The sequence below is a fragment of the Eriocheir sinensis genome, chromosome 9 (assembly GCF_024679095.1).
Source record: "Eriocheir sinensis breed Jianghai 21 chromosome 9, ASM2467909v1, whole genome shotgun sequence".
Lineage (NCBI taxonomy): Eukaryota > Metazoa > Arthropoda > Malacostraca > Decapoda > Varunidae > Eriocheir > Eriocheir sinensis.
Window position 1 is genome coordinate 19,718,154 of NC_066517.1, and position 17,239 is coordinate 19,735,392.

Genomic DNA, 17,239 nt, shown 5'->3' on the forward strand with positions numbered 1-17,239 from the left:
GGAAATAGGAAAGGATTGCAGGAAAGACTAAATGCGGGAATGAGAAAAGAGAATAGTTGATGAAAAAAGAGGCTGAGAAAAGGGAAGGAAAGAGAAAAGGTGAAGGAAATCGAAGACTGGGAAAGCTGAATATGAGAGGAAGAGACGACGAAGCTGATGAAGAAAATAAATGATGGAAAAAAGAAGATAAAACAAAGTAGAAGATGGAGGGAGGAGAAACGTTGACGATGGGAAAATTAACATCGAAAAGACGAAATGAGAAAGAAGACGAAAGAAAAACGTGGAGGGGAAGGCAAACAAAGGAAGATAAGGGAAAGAAGATGAGGAAAGAAAAAACAACAACTTGATGGAAACCTTGGATGCGGGAAAATGAGAAGCAAGAAGGATGAAGGGAAAAAGAGATAAGGTAAATTTGAGAAAAGAAAGAGAGGCAAAAGAAGTGGAGGAAAAGGAAAAGCTGGAGAATGAGAGTCGTTGAGAGGAGGAGAGGGGACGTAGAGGAAGGAATAATCAAGATAAAACGGTGAAGGCAGGAAGTGAGAGAGAGGGGGAGACACAGACAGACAGACAAAAAAAAAGAAGAGCAGGGAACAAAAAATAATAAACGTTTTAAATAGGAAATGGAACAAATATAGGGAAAAAATATAAATAGATAAACTGGAAAATGAAGAAGAGAAAAAGTAGGAAAATGCGAATGGAGGATATGATAAAAAAGTAAAATGATAAGGAGGATCAGACACAGACAGACACAGACAAAAAAAGAAGAGGAGCAGAGAACAAAAAAAATATAAACGTTTTAAAAAGGAAATGAAAAAAAATAGGGAAAATTATAAACAGGTAAAATGGAAAATGAATACACGAAAACAGGAAATAAGAGGAGGAAGAAAAGAAAGTAGAACAATGCGAATAAAGGTATGATAAAAAAAAGTAAAATGATAAAGAAAAATAAAAGTGTAAGAAAGAAAATTAGAAAAAGCACGAGGTAAATCTTTAAGAAGTTTTGGACACATTCAGATTAAGACGAAATTACTGAGAAGAAGAATAAGTCCAGAAAATACGAGTTGGAAAGAAATTAAGATAAGAACAAAGGAAGAGAAGAAGAATGGGACGCAAAGCTGATGAACGCAAGTAAAAAATGAGCAAAAAGGAAAAAGAAAACAAAAAGAGGTGACGATCGTAAACAAAGATCGTAAACAAACCCTTATTCTAGGAGCAGCGAGTGGCGGGCTTTTTTTTTTTTTTTGTTGTTGTTTCCTTTTTCTGTGCCCTTGAGCTGTCTCCTTTGTTGTAAAAAAAAAAAAAAAAGGAAACACGAAGGAAGACAAACGAGACAGACAAATAAATGGAAGCGGTAAAAAGAAACGGAGAGAGGAAAAACAGATTAAAAACGAAATGGAAAAAGTAAAAAGAAAAAGAAAAACTGGAAAAAAAAGACGAACGAGAGAGACAGCTAAGTGAGGAAGGAGAACAACGGAGAGATAAGCTTATTGCACACACACACACACACACACACACACACACACACACACACACACACACACACACACACACACACATACACACAGACACACACGCACGCACACAAACAAACAAACTAACACAAACATCCACACACACATACAAACACACAAAACAGAAAACGAAAATATTACGAGAGATATATTGAAAAGGGAAGATAGTGACAAATAGAGAAGCGAGAAAAAATAATAAAAAAACAAACAAATTACACAAAACAAATAGAAAATGAAAAAAAAAAAACTCCATCACCACCATCCAACCAACAGCAACAAAAACGTGAGAGGGCGACTCGGAGGCGACAGACAGACTAATAGACACCCGGACAGACAAACAGACAGACGGCAGTGAAGGCATCCCGGTAAATAGACAGATTACACGTGGAGACGCTGATCCGACGCCTAATCTGGATTTATGAATTGTTTGCAGAGACCATGTTGTGTCGAGAGAGAGAGAGAGAGAGAGAGAGAGAGAGAGAGAGAGAGAGAGAGAGAGAGAGAGAGAGAGAGAGAGAGAGAGAGAGATAGAGAGAGAGAGAGAGAGAAGAGAATAGAGAGAGAAATAAAGATCAGAGAGAGAGAGAGAGAGAGCAAGAGAGAGAGAGAGAGGAGAGAGAGAGAGAGAGAGAGAGAGAGAGAGAGAGAGAGAGAGAGAGAGAGAGAGAGAGAGAGAGAGAGAGAGAGAGAGAGAGAGAGAGAGAGAGAGAGAGAGAGAGAGAGAGAAATCGTAGAGGGAAGAAAGAAGCAAGAAAAGGATACAAAAGAAATAAGTGTGAAGAGAAAAGAAAGGAAGAAAAAGATGAAAGAAAGAAGGCTGAAAAGGAGGGAAGGAATTGGGAAAGAAAAGGAGAAACAGCTTGAAGGAAATGGGGAAAATATGAGATAGATAGATAGATAGATACAGAGAGAGAGAGAGAGAGAGAGAGAGAGAGAGAGAGAGAGAGAGAGAGAGAGAGAGAGAGAGAGAGAGAGAGATTAATGGTTCTTGTTTACCTTTTACGTCACCATCAATCAGGCGTAATTGGTCACGTGAGACAAGAAAATCTCACATTAATGAGAGTTTTGTCTAAATTTGCATATAAAGAAAGTCACCGACACAGAAACGCGAGAACGCCAGGGGAAAAGTCACTCTTTGATTAAGAAAAAAAAATATATATCTGGAAACTCGATAACCATTGCAAAAAAAAAAAAAAAAAAAAAAAAAAATCAGAGAAATAATACGATAAATTAGAAGGAACGGAAGAGTGTGAGCGAAAATAAATATGATCATTATAGAAAGATCACAGACCTCTTCCTGAATTTACGATACGATATTGGAAAAGACGGAAGGGTGTGAGCGACATAAACACGATAATTATTACAAAAAAACACAAACCACTATCTAAGCACTCCAGACAAGTTGGACGGGAGGGAAGAATATAAACGAAAATAAAACCGATAACCATTACAAAAACATATCACATCTCTATAAAAAAAAATCGACATAATATTGGAAGGGACGCCAGAGAGGGAGCGGAAAAAAGTCAATGATCAAGAGATGGAGCTGTAAGGGAAGATACCTGCATCAAACGAAGTATTTTATGAAAGAGACTGTCGGTTGGTCACAAAAAAAAAAAAAAATGATGAAACCGATATCAGATCATTCGTTTTAAGAGTTGTGCGAGAGGACGTTTAGAAAATGAACGAGAGAATATGAAAACGACAGCGAATGATTATGGAAGCGACGTTAATTGGATAACTTTTCTTGCAGCAGCTGAGGCAGACACCAAGGATACAAAATAAAGAACGCAACGCACTGCCAGAAGACAATACAAGTTTCAAATAGCATAATCAATATAGGTTGGCGAGGCGTCTTATGATAGCGCTCAATTCGTAAAAAGAGGCAAAAAATAGACGAACACAATTTTGGGGGTTACCAGTGAGAGGGATGAAACCGCATTAATATGAGGGTTAGAATTATTTTGGCATTCCGTAGCAGCCTTGAGTTGTGTAATTGATGATGTGTTGGTCGTTAAGGATGAGGAATGAAGGTTTGAAATTATATGATATGAAATGTGAAACTCAAATAATATGAAGGAGTATAGCATTCCGCAGTATCCTTAGACTGTGTAATTACTGTTGTTCTGTTCATGGATAGAAGGATGTGGATTAATGCGGAGTGGAGTAATCAGTATATATGTGTAGATTGCAGAGACTTTTGCCAATACCACTACTGAATTTGAATAGATAATCACGTCGTAGGCATCACAGCAGACAATGTGTGATATAACTCAGCCGATCACAGTAAACACACCCTCGAAGTGCTATCTTATCACACTTTGTTGGGTAAGATAGGACGAGCGAGCGAAAGTATATGAAAAGGGGATTTTTTTTATAGATACAAAGTTTCGAAAAAGACATTTTCATCACATAAGGAATTTGAAAGGAACCGTCAGACGAATCGGTATAATGTGAAACTGACGGACATTCAGATTGGGGATTAGAATTTTATGAGACTCTTTCAGAGATAAAATAAAACTATCACCAGAAAATTACTCCGTTTGAAGATATATTCTCAAATCATACAATAAAAAAAGGAAAGACCAGTCATGTATTACTCCATCAACAGACGCTTAATAGAGTTATTCATACGCCATTAATGTTAGCGACAAGGCAAAGGCTAAGCGAAATATTAATAAAAAAATGTTCCCATCACATCGTTACTAGAAAAATATGATAAAAAAAGTAAAAAAGTTGAAATACCATATAAAACAAAGGCCACACCAAAAAAATAATAAAAAAAACTCCACATGGATACAAAATAAAGATAAAAAGCAAAAGCCGCCAATTCAGTCTGACAGTGTTTGCGTTGGTGATGGTGGTGAGGGGCTGGTGTGGGGTTAGTGGTGTTAGTGGTGGTGGTGGTAGTGATGGTGGTGGTGGTGGTGGTTGGTGGTGATGGTGGTGGTGCCGCGGTGATAAGAGCGACCTAATCCTATTCTCGTGATCCAAAGTTCGATTCCACGCGCATGGGGTCTGATCTGACCTGCGTGACCTCCCCCTAACCCTCTGTGACCTCCAGACGGGGCGGGGCACATTAGAAGGGTGAGTGTGTGTGTGTGTGTGTGTGTGTCTGTGAAAATATTGACACCTCGGGAACTAAACTGATAATCTCGTTTTGGTGTCTATGAACCTTTAAACGAACATAACCTTAGTGTGATTTTTTTGTTAGGTTCGTGGCCCGCCTCCTGCACCGTAAAAATAAATGTTTCAAGAAGGCAGTGGTGCAAAAAATATAATCCCGTTCTACCTGTATATTAACCCAGATTACTACGCTTAATCTAATCAGCACAGACATGACACTCGAGGAAGGAAAGAAACGAAAAAATTTAATGGTGTGTGTGTGTGTGTGTGTGTGTGTGTGTGTGTGTGTGGGTGTGTGTGTGGGTGTGTGGGTGTGTGTGTGCATTTACCTAGTTGTATTTACCTAGTAGTGATTTTACAGGGCCTGGGCTTACGCTCGTGTGGTCCCGTCTCCATATCTGTATTTGTCCGGTTTTTCCTTAAAGTTGTGCACACCCTTCGCCGATACTACTTCCTCACTTAGTCTGTTCCAAACCTCTATGTTTCTTTGCGGGAAGCTATATTTCTTTGTCTCTCAAGCATCTCTGTGTGTGTGTGTGTGTGTGTGTGTGTGTGTGTACACCACTACATAAAAGACGTACACACCAACCAGTCAAATTATTGCAGCGAATTTAATCCCCAAACCATATACATGTAAGTGATGTAACAGAAAGCACCTGCCCACCTATTTATGGTATGTATGGCCCGTAAAACATATCAGTATGGTATAAGCAAATCTTCCCATAAGTCTACGGACCCAAACAGCCACACTTAACTATACGGACATTCAGAAGGATACATAAAAATAATGCACAGACCTAACCACGTGCCTATGGACCCAAATATCTACGCTTAAAAAATACGAGAAAGATAAAAGAGGCAATAGAAAAAATGTAGCAAGACGAAAACTACATTAAAGGAAAATAAAACACTGATATAATCCCTGAAAATATATACAATTCTTAGACAAGGAGCCAAAATGTATAATTAAATCTGCATGGTATGAAAAAACGATGAAAATATCAACGCGAGAAAGATTAAGTCGCAAGGAGAGAAAAAACGCTGAAAAAATAAGGCCACCGAGAAAAACAAATTACCACACTGCTTAATTAATTCAGCAGGAGCAGGTAGACTTTACATAACACCTCAGACGCCGGAGTGGAATTAACCAATAAGATTTTAGTGTCGTAACAGAATATTGTAAGAGGAACGGGAGGTACGAGAACACAGTCATTAATTATATCTTCCTCCCACTCTTCTTCTTCCTCTTCCTCTTCCTCCTCCTCCTCCTCCTTTCAACAACTCAACCTTGAAGAGAGAAGAGAAGATATAGAGAAGGGAAGGATATTTGAGCTGAAGGCGTGACACAGAGAGAGAGAGAGAGCGTAGGATATTCGCTGACCTCCCTCACCACACAATGATGTCGGTCTCTCTCTCTCTCACCAATCCGGCACCTACAACCAAGCCAATCCGCCACCTACCTTCCCTTATCTCCCTCCTACCCTCCCTCCCTTTCTCCTTCTCCTCTGTTTCACCTAAATCCTTTCATCTCTCCCTCCTCAATACCCTCCCTTCCACTCTCCCTCCATCCTCCATACCCTTCCTTCAATTATCCCTCTTTCCTTCTCTTTTACTCCCTCTTTCTCCCACTTTTCTCCCTCTTTCTTTCCGTCCCACCCTCTCCTCTTTCCCTCCTTCATTCCCTCCCTTTTTCCTTCGTTCCTACCATACCATTTTCCTTCCTATCTTCCATCTTTCCTTCCTTCATTCCCTCCTTCTTCCTTCCTTCCCTCTTTCCTTCCTTCCTACCCTCTCTAATTCCCTCTTCTTTGCCTTACCTCCCATTTTTCCCTCTCTCTATCTTCACTTACCTCCTTCCCTCCCTAGCACCACCCCTTCCTCCCTCTTTATATCTCACCTCACATTCTCCTCTCCATCCCTCCTTCCTACCCTCCCTCCTACCTTTCACCCCTCCTTCAGTCATCCCTCCACCCCCAGCACCTCCCTTCTCCCCCTTTCCTTCCCTCCTACTGTCTAACTCCGTCCCTCTTTGCCTCTCACCTCACATCCTTCCCTTCATCCCTGCTTCCTACCCTCCTTCCTTCTGTCCTTCCGCCCTTCCGCCACCCAGCCGCCCACCCTTCCCGCGCACCCTCCTCCCTCCCTCCCTCCCTTCCCCTGCGGCGGCTCTCGTGGCTTGGCAGTGACGCCGCGGCCGCCTCTCTGTTTGCACGCGAGACCCCCAGCGCTCCTGACGCCGCGCGCTCACCCAGTCACTACCTGCGCCAATACCAATACGTTCTTGATTGTTCTCTTACGCCGTGATTCAGACGCCTCCCACGTACGCTACCACCGGCCCCTCCGCGTTAGTGAGTGTGGTTGATTCTTCAGAGCTCCTGTGACCTCAAAAGGACCTCCCTGGTGACTCAGACCTCAGTGGTGCCATATAGGACTTCAAAGATAAAAACGTAATTCTTTTATACCCAATTAGGTCTGAAGAGCGTCTCACTTTAATGAGGCTCTGGTGACGTGAAAGGATCTCTCTGGTGACTCGTAGGAGCTCCGCAGTGACTCGAAGGATACAACGTCCTTCGCATATTGTAAACTTTGTCTCCCATTTTTGTTAAATACACAGACTGGCATTTCAAAGGGTTCCCTTGACCCATAAAGACCTCACTAGTGACTTATAGGACCTCTGCGGTGCTTGGTCGGATATCACCAGGATACCAGCGCCCTATACAGCGCTGCCGCTCTCCAGCCTAGGACCCTTGTGGTGTCATAAAGGACCTCTTAGTGGCCATTAGGATCCTTGAAATGCCTCTTACACCCTGACCCTGTTGGTAGGACACTAGGACCCCTTATCACTGAATCCTCTGACCCTTGTGATGGCTGTTAGGATCCCTAGTGACAGGTGTTAGGTGCTCGCTAGGACGTCAGTGTCAGTGGCGGTAGACAAGGTGAACAGAAGCCTATTGAAGGATAATTGCTAATAGGCCTCTAATACGACCCCCACTACCCTCTCACCTATCTTTGTCTCCTGACCTTTGTTGCCTCACTAAACGGCCGTCACTGTCGCCTAAAGGGAGGAAAGGTGCTAAGTGCTGACACCCATTCATTCTCTCTCTCTCTCTCTCTCTCTCTCTCTCTCTCTCTCTCCCTTCGACCCCTTTCTCCCTCCCTCCCTCCCTCCTCCCGTCTCTCAATTCAACGGCTCCAGTCTTCCTTTTCTCCTCCGTCTCCCCTTCGTCAGTACAATAATAAATCAGGTTAATTCTCTCCTCATATTTTCCGTTTCAGTATAACGTAGACACAAGTTCCGTCTTTCCTTTTCCGAACAGAACATCGCCAATACTATTTCAAATAAAGGGCAAATTTCCTCTCCCTCCTCCCTCCTTCCCTTTCTTCCCTTCTCTAATCCGATTCTCAATATAAGGTGGAGGCCAGGTATATTTTCTTCCTTCCCTCTTTTCCTTCTCAAAATATAACCGAGAAAGGAGCTGATTTCCTTCCGTCCCTCCCTCGGCCGTCCCTTCCAAAGTCAGAGCAGCGTGAAAGGACCAGACTCCCTGCCTTCCGTTCCCTTCCCTTCCTCTTAAGTAGGTGGGCGGGGGGCGCAGAATTATTCCCCTCCAGCCTAACTCTCTCCACTGACGCAGAAGAGCTCTCTCCCTCCCTTTCTTTCCCTTCCTCCCCGATATAGGTTAGGCGACAGCTGCTTCCCTACACCTACCGTTCCCTACCCTTCCCTATCCCGCACTCCCTCCCTCGCTCCCCTTAGTATTGTGTAACGCAAAAACTCGTCCCCTTCCCTCCCTCCTCCTTCCACAAAGGCTCGCTTCCTCCCCTCTCATCATCCCTCTTCACTCATCACAGAGAAGGGGGCAGTTTTTCCTTCTCTCTATCTCCCCTCTCACTGGGTAGATAGATGTTCCCTTCCTCCCCTCGCTTCATACTTCTCTACTTGGTATAAAGAAGAGAGCACTCTTCAGCCCTCCCTTCCTCCCTCCCTCCGACGCCTTTCTATAAACTGGAGAGATAGATCTTCCTTTCCTCCACTCCCTTCATTCCTTTCCACTCGATATAAAAAATAGCAGTTTCCCGCCGTACCTCTCCCCTACCTACCTCCCTCCCTCCTTCCCGTCCACTGAGAGGACCTGTGGAGCACAAGGGCGCCTCGCCGGAGCGGCGGAGGCTGCGTGCGTGGCGCGGCGTCAGCTGAGGTCAGGCGGCGGGGTGGTGGTGGTCAGCGCGGGGCGGGGCGGGGCGGGGCGGGGCACACAAAGGAAGGGGGCGTGAGAGTGTGCGTGTGTGCGTGCGCGAGGACGTGAGGGGCGCGGGGGGGGAGGCAACAATACTGACTCAACAAGTGGCAGCGCCTTGCCGCCAGCGCCGCCACCCAGCCAGCCGCCGCCGCCGCCGTCCAGCCGGCATAGTGCCACCCGCGGCCCGGCACCAGCACGATGTGACACACACGCTCCGGCACACACCGCGACCCGCGACCCGCCGAGTGCTGACCGTGACCCCGTGACCTCGTGACCCCTTGACCCCGTGACCACAGCCTCTGGTGTGCCTGGCCAGTCCCTGCAGCCACCCTAGCCGCCCCCGGGGCCAGCAGGAGCCCCGCGGGGCCTGAGAAGCCGCCAGCATGACGTCGGAGAAGGGCGCGTCCCAGCAGGCCGAGGTAAAGCCCCCGCGCGGGTGTGGGGTGTCGCCGCGAGGAGCGCGAGGCCTGGCGTGGGAGCTGAGCCGCTGCGTCACGGTAACCCCCCGGCGGCTGTGGTGCTGTGGTGCTGCTGCCTGGTGCTGCCTCGTGTGTGTGGCGCCGCGCTGCTCCCCCTCACTGCTGACCGAGCCGCTGACCCACCGCCGCACGCCGGGCACGACGCCGCACAGACACGCTCAGACACTCAGGCACTCACGCACACACTTACGCACATATGCTTAGGCGGTCACACACGCACACGAATATCCACAGCCACACGCACATACACACTCACGCACTCCACCACCTGTAGACACTGCACCACCTCCATCACACTCATCACCACCACCCCCACCCCCACCACCACCATGATCAGCACCACCACACCACTGTAGGCACCACCACCACCACCACCATGATCAGCACCACCACACCACTGTAGGCACCACCACCACCACCCCCACCACCACCATGATCAGCACCACCACACCACTGTAAGCACCACCACCACCACCACCCCCACCACCACCATGATCAGCACCACCACACCACTGTAAGCACCACCACCCCCACCCCCACCACCACCATGATCAGCACCACCACACCACTGTAAGCACCACCACCACCACCACCCCCACCACCACCATGATCAGCACCACCACACCACTGTAGGCACCACCACCACCACCCCCATCACGTCCACTCTCCACCACCTACACATTCACTATTTGTAGACTTTGCACCACCACCACCACCACCACCACTACCACCACCACCACCTTTACCCCCTTCCCCCACCGGCTTCCCGTAAAAGGTGTTTTGCTGTCATCACCACAAACACGCGCAAAAAATTCCAACCCACATAAAATACTTTCTTTTTTCTTTCTCTTTTATCCCTCTCTCCCTGTTTTTTTCTCCCTCCCACCCCTCCCCTTGTACCATGTCCCTATTCTAAACTATTAATTCCCTTCTATTTCCCTCACCATTTATTTGTCCCTTCCTCTATCCACCCCTTTCCTTAGTCCCTCATTTTTCCTCTCCCTACTTTACATCATTCTATTAAGTATCTCCCTCTTCCCGTCCTTTATCAATGCTTCTCTAATTCCTTACGACTCCTTCACTCACCTTTTTCCATTTCCCTTTAATATCCTCCTTCCTTACATTCTCATTTCCTTGACCAATTTCCGTCTCTCCTGGTTATCCTTCCCTCTACTCCTCCGCCTCCTCTATTTCCCCTTTCCCTCGTCCTACTTTCCTCTTTCGTCTGCTTTTTTTTTCTGTCCGTACTTTTCTCTACCGTCCGCTTTCGCTTTCTTTTTCCTCTCCCTACTTTCCTCTTCCGTCTCCTTTATTTTTATTTTTCCTGTCCCTATTTTCGTCCCCAAGATTAAACATCTAAAAATTTCTCAAATATTCCACGGACTTCAAAAAAGTTTCCACACAAACTTTCAAATGACTCGTTCACCTCAAATGAGAGAGGAGAGGAAAAGAGGAGGAGGGGAGAGGAGAAGAGATGAAAGGAGAGGAAAGGAGAGGAAAGGATGAGAAAATAGTGTAGACAGAAAAAAACTCAAAAAAATGTTGGAATGTAAATGTAAAGTGCGTGTGTGTGTGTGTGTGTGTGTGTGTGTGTGTGTGTGTGTGTTCACGGGCGTGTAAAACAAACTAGCACGTGTCCGAAATGGAATTTATTAACCTTACAAAAACGAAAACACACACACACACACACACACACACACACACACACACACACACACCGAGTAAGCAAAAACAAACTCACAAACAAACTAAACAAACAAAAGGAGAGTCAACAAGCCGTGGGGCGAGAGAGTAAAGAAAGAGGAATGAGAAGACGGCGGAAAAGGGAAAGGGGGAGAGGAAACCGAATGAAGAAGGACAGAGAAAGACGGAGAAGAGAACAATAATAACGAGGTGGGGAGACGAAATAAAAAAAAGGAATCAGAGGAAAAAAAGTGAGGAAGAGGTAGAGTGTGACAAAAAAGGAGAGAAAAGTGAAAATTAGATGCAGAAAACGAGAATGAAGGAGGAAAAAACAAGAAAGAAGAACAGAAAGAGGATAACTAAAAAATAACAAAATAACAATTAAGAAAAAAATAAAAAGAGAATTGCACGGAAAGTCAAGAAGAGAGAGAAAGAAAAGAGGATCTGATAAGTCTCAACGCAACGAGTGATTTGCCTCGAGGGGAGAAAGAAAGAAAAAGGAGATAATGAGCGAGAAGGAGATGTAGAAACAGGGCAAAGGAGAAGTAAGAAAATTAGATGATAAAAAAAAGAAAAGAAAAAAGAAGTAAGGGTTATGAAGTAAAGTGAACTGAAGGAAATGGATTATATTACAGCAAGAAGATAAGAGAGGGGCATTTGGTATAAAAAATGGAAAATAAAAAAATAAAGACGAGGTAGAGAAAAGGTGAAAACAAATTAGGAGAGAAAAGAAATGTGAGAAGGAAGTAAAGTCATAAGAAAACGGTGAAGGAGTAAGTTAGGAAGAGAGAGGAAGGAGGGATTCTTATGGAAAAGGAAAAAAAAGACGAGATAGAGAAAAAAAAGGAGACAACGAAAGTAGGAGATAGAAGTGAGAAGGAAGTGGTCATGTGAAAACGCAAGTGAAGGAGAATGTACGGAAGAGAAAAATAGATTAAAAAAGAAGAGTTGGGAGGAAAGAAATGAAAAAAGTAGAGGATAAGGGAAGAGTTAGAAGGAAGTAGACTCATAAGAAAACGCAAGTCAAAGAGAATGTACGGGAGAGAAAAATAGATTAAAAAAGAAGAGTTGGGAGGAAAGAAATGAAAAAAGTAGATAAGGGAAGAGTTAGAAGGAAGTAGACTCATAAGAAAACGCAAGTGAAGGAGAATGTACGGAAGATAAAAATAAATAAAAAAAGAAGAGCTAGGAGGAAATAAATTAAAAAAAAGTAGAGGCTAAGGGAAGAGTTAGAAGGAAGAAGACTCATAAGAAAACGAAGGTGAAGGAGAATGTAGGGAAGAGAAAAATAAATAAAAAAAAGAAGAGCTAGGAGGAAAGAAATGAAAAAAGTAGAGGATAAGGGAAGAGTTAGAAGGAAGTAGACTCATAAGAAAACGAAGGTGAAGGAGAATGTACGGAAGATTTCTCGGTTCGTCTCCTCGCAACGCCTAATTCGCCTCAAGTATTGGGGAGGCGAAAATAATGACAACGTTTAACCAAGCTCAGGTGTGTCTCAGGGCAATTAAGAGGGAGTGCAAGTTAATGACACCTGGACCTCACCTGAACTCCGTCTGACTCACCTACGAAACTGCAGCCGACCTCCACTTCCTCCTTCCTTCATTCCTTTCCCTTTCCTTCATTTATTCTGCCTTTCTTCCCTAATATGGATCTCGCTCTCACCCCACCTGACGCACCTAAGAAAATATCCACCCTCACTCCTTCCTTGCTTCACTCCCTTCTCATTCATATATTCTTTCTATCTTTCTTCAGTCCTTCCTACTTTCTATTTAATGACCTTTTCTTTCCATTATTCTTGATTCTTTCCATTTCAGACCTCAGTTACCTAAATTTTCCTTGCATCCCACCTACCTGCCCCACCTAAAATTTGCTCACCTTCACGGCTTCCCCTTTTCATTAATTTATTTCTACTTTCTCCAGTCATTCCATCTTCCCTTAATATATTGCCTTTCGTTCCCTCCCATTCTTCTTTTTTTTTTTGCGTTCGTTTATTCCTTGTTCCATCTTTCGTCTTTCAATCTTTCCTTCATTTCATTTTCCTTTCAATCAGTTTCTTTGTTTCTGTTTCAATTTCCTTCTTCACCTTTCACTCCTTTCTTCACTATTATTTCCTTCCTTCTTTCTTCCCTCAAAAATGCCGTCTATCGCCCATTTACTGACTTTCATTGATTATCTCTCCATGTTTATCCTTTTCTTTCCATATATTGTCTACTTCTCTTCCTTCCTTCCTTCACATCTATTCTTTCACTTCTTTTTCTACATCCTTCCGTCCTTCCTTCCTTTCTGCCTTTCGCCCTCCTTTCAATCCTTCATTCCCTCATTCGCTTCCTCTCCTTCCTCCTCCCTGAATTTCTTCCTCTCCTTCTATTCTTAAGAAGGAGGGAGAAGGAAGAAGACATGAAAACAGAATGGAGGGAAGGAGGGAGAGAGACGTGTACTGGAGGGAAAAAACTCGGGTGTAAAATATTGAGCAGAAATGTCTGGCGGAGGGAGGGAGGGAGAGAAAGAGAGAGGGAGAGAAAGAGAGAGCGAGAGCGAGAGAGAGAGAGAGAGAGAGAGAGAGAGAGAGAGAGAGAGAGAGAGAGAGAGAGAGAGAGAGAGAGAGAGAGAGAGAGAGAGAGAGAGAGAGAGAGAGAGAGAGAGGAAGCAATCGAAAATCATCCAGCACGCCAAGTAAACACACACACACACACACACACACACACACACACACACACACACACACACACACACACACACACACACACACACACACACACACACACACACACACACACACACACACACACACACACACACACACACACACACACATATACACACACACAGATACATACAGAAAGACAGAAAAAAACAGAAATAAAGAAAAGCGAAAGACGGAGAAACAAAAAAATATAAGAAACACGGGAAGACGAGGGAGTGAAGGGGGAAGGAAGGAAGAAAGGAAGAAAGAAAAGAGGAAGATACAACAGAGCAATAAAGGAAGGGAGAGAGAGAGAGAGAGAGAGAGAGAGAGAGAGAGAGAGAGAGAGAGAGAGAGAGAGAGAGAGAGAGAGAGAGAGAGAGAGAGAGAGAGAGAGAGAGAGAGAGAGAGAGAGAGAGAGAGAGAGAGAGAGAGAGAGAGTATCAAAGGACAAAATGAAGGCGAGGAGGAAAAGTCACATTGATGAAGGAAACGGAAGGATTAAAGGAGAGGAGGGAAGGAGGAAAGGAGAGGAGGGAGAGGAAGTGAGGGAGAAGTGTGTCAGAGGGAGGGAGAGGGGAAGGGAGAGAGGGAGGGAAGGAGAGGGGAGGAGAGAGCGAGAGAGAGGGAGAGAGGAGAGAGGTCAGCTTGAGGTCACACAAATAGGTCATTCTCATCACCGTTTCTCCTCCAATACACCTGGGTGAGGAGAGGAAAGGGAGGGAGGGAGGGAGAAAGGTAGGGAAGTGAGAAAGGTAGGAAAGGAAAGGGAGAGGAGAGAAGGAAGAGAAGAAAGAAGGAAGTGATGGAAGGATGGAAAGGGAAAGAATAGTAATAAGAAGAAATTAAAGAAAAGAGAAATGAAAGGAAGGGAGAGAGGTAGGAAACAGAAGAGAGAGAAGGAGAAAGGGAAGAGAAGAAGAAAGAAGGAAGTGGTGGAAGGAAGGAAAGAAAAGAAGTAATAAGAGGGAATCAAAGGAAAGAGAAAGGGAGGGAAGCGAGAGTGGTAGGAAAGGGAAAGGAGAGGAGGAGGGAAGGAAAGGAAGAAGAAAGGAGGAAGTGAAGACAGGATGGAAAGGAAAAGAAAAGAGTGAATTAAAGGAAACAAGAGGAGATGGAAAGAAACAGGAGAATAAAAAAGAGAGAGAAAGAGATTAATAAAAGCAACAGGAGAGGGGTGAGAGTTAGAAGGTAGGAGGAGAGAATGAAGTTAAAGGAAAGAAAAGGAAAAGAGGGAATATAATAATGGTGGAAAAAGAAGGAAGAGGAATAAAACACGTTGCTAAGGACGAAAGGAGAAAATCACGAGGAAAAAATAACATGGAGGAAGGAATATAAAAGAAGAGAAGGGAGCAATGGAAGAGAATTATGGATGGGAAGGAAGATGAAATAACAATGGAGGGAAGAGAGAAAGGGGGAAAGAAATGAATGGAAAAAACAACTCAAGTGGAGAGGGAAGCTATGGGAAGAATTAATTATTTAAGTGCCGTCAATCACTTTAGGGGTGTTTCTTCATTATTTAACTCTCTCTCTCTCTCTCTCTCTAATTTGTTTTTACCATTACAACATTTTCTTTCGCCTTTTTCTCTATTATGAGATACAGAGAAGTTCCATTAGAGCAAGAATGAATTTATTATATATGTATGTATGTATGTATGTATGTATGTATGTATATGTGTATGTAAGTAAGAATGTATGTATGTAAATGTCTCCGTGTTTATCTTAGAGTGTTAGGATGTTTGTCTGTATGTATGTATGTATGTGTGTGTGTGTGTGTGTGTGTGTGTGTGTGTGTGTGTGTGTGTGTGTGTTTGTCTGTGTGTGTCTGTGTCTGTCTGTGTGTCTGTGTATTGCAAGAGGGTTGGTGGTCTTGATAACAAGCCGGGAGGCAGGGAGAAAGGAGGGAGGGAGAGGGGATGGAGGGAGGAAGGAGGGAGAGAGAGGGAGAAAGGGAGGGAGGGTTGTATTGATTTGGAGGAAATGAGGTAGAGGCGACAGAGAGAGAGAGGGAGAGAGAGAGAGAGAGAGAGAGAGAGAGAGAGAGAGAGAGAGAGAGAGAGAGAGAGAGAGAGAGAGAGAGAGAGAGAGAGAACCAATATCACTTCCCTCCACCTCCCTCCACCTCTCCACACCCATTTCACAGCTAATTTGCAAGTGTCCCTCCACCCATCATCCACTCATCCATCTTTCAATCTATTCTCGGATCGACTTACTCATATCTGATTCTCCTTTCCATCAAAACGTCAACAAGTGCTTATTCATCCATTCATCCATCTTTCCATCCATTCTTCCATTCACATCCACATAACTGGTTCATCCATCTACCTAAACGTCTTCTAATTCATCCATTTATCCATCTTTCCATCTATTCTTCCATTCACATCCACATAACTGATTCATCCACCTACCTAAACGTCTTCTTATTCATCCATCTCTCCACCTTTCAATCTGTCCATCTTTCAGTCCACCTCTCAGTTCCACATATGATCAAAAGCGATGGTTTCAGGAGATCTATTTTTGTCCTCCCTCATCATAATTCAATTTGGCTCCTCCCTTCCTCTCTCCCGTCCTCTCTCCCTTCTCCCTGTTCACTCCGTCCATCTCTCCCTTCATCTCTCACTCATATTTCTTTTCTCCTCTCCTTGCCTTTCCCCTCTCCGAACCACCTCTTCATCTATTTTCATGTTATTTTTCCTTTTCTCCTCTTCATTGTTTATATATCCAACTCTTTCTTTTCCTCCTCACATCCTCATTTTTCTCCCCTTCCTTCCTTCCCTTCCTCCCTGTCTTTCTCTCTCCCTTCTTCCTGTTTCCTCCGTCTCTCTCTCTCTCCCTTCATCTCTCTGCCTCCTTCTTCAACTCTCCCTCATTTTTATCCTCTCCTTGCCTTTCCTCTCTCCGAAACTCCTCTTCACTTGTTTGCTTGTTTTCCTTTTCTTCTTTTCATTATTTATATTTTTTCCTCCTTTTCCTACTCTCGTCCTTGTTTTACTCACACCTAGCCTTCTTTTCTCTGTACCTACATCATTTATTTTCATTTTCCTCCTCATTCTCTCATATATTTTCATTTTGCCTCTTTTCCTCCTCCTCTCCTCTTCTCGTCCTTATAATCCTCACAACTAAACTTCTCTTCTGCATTTCTACACATTTTTTTCTAATTTCTTCCTCATTCTCTCATTTATTTTCATTTCGCCTCCTTTTTCTATATCTAATCGAATTTTCATTTATTTCCCATCTTCCTCATCTGTTACTGTTTCCTTTTTTCCGAATTCCAACTCTTCTTTTTCCTCCTCCTCCTTCTTGGCATTAACTAACATCTTGCTCTCTATTTCTGCTCTCCGTTCACCATCTGTTTCCTTTTCTATCGATTTATCTTCGTCTCTAACCTCGCGTCTTGAGTCCACACTATTCTCCCCGTTTTTCCTTTCCTTTTCTGCCATTTCCTTCTCTCATATTATTTTTCATTATTTTTACACTTCCTTTCCATCCCATTTCTCAGTAACTTCTATTTTCCTT

At 44.0% G+C, this 17,239-nt stretch overlaps 1 protein-coding gene and 1 long non-coding RNA gene across 4 annotated transcripts in view; both read left to right on the forward strand.

Moving 5' to 3' along the window:
- The first annotated feature begins 6,810 nt into the window (after nucleotides 1-6,810).
- The window catches only part of LOC126996095 (inactive dipeptidyl peptidase 10-like), an 85,196-nt gene continuing 74,767 nt past the window's right edge, over nucleotides 6,811-17,239 (forward strand). Inside the window, exons 1-2 of one of the 3 annotated variants that reach the window (XM_050856216.1) lie at nucleotides 6,811-6,985; nucleotides 7,108-9,375. In XM_050856216.1, the coding sequence (XP_050712173.1) occupies nucleotides 9,262-9,375 (114 nt within the window). In that variant the 5' untranslated portion in view covers nucleotides 6,811-6,985; nucleotides 7,108-9,261. The remainder of the gene's footprint in view (nucleotides 6,986-7,107; nucleotides 9,376-17,239) is intronic. The other 2 variants (XM_050856217.1, XM_050856218.1) reach the window with 2 other exon arrangements.
- LOC126996098 (uncharacterized) lies at nucleotides 9,794-13,846 on the forward strand. The gene is made up of 2 exons (XR_007750930.1): nucleotides 9,794-12,301; nucleotides 12,423-13,846. It is a non-coding gene; the product is annotated as an uncharacterized LOC126996098 (long non-coding RNA).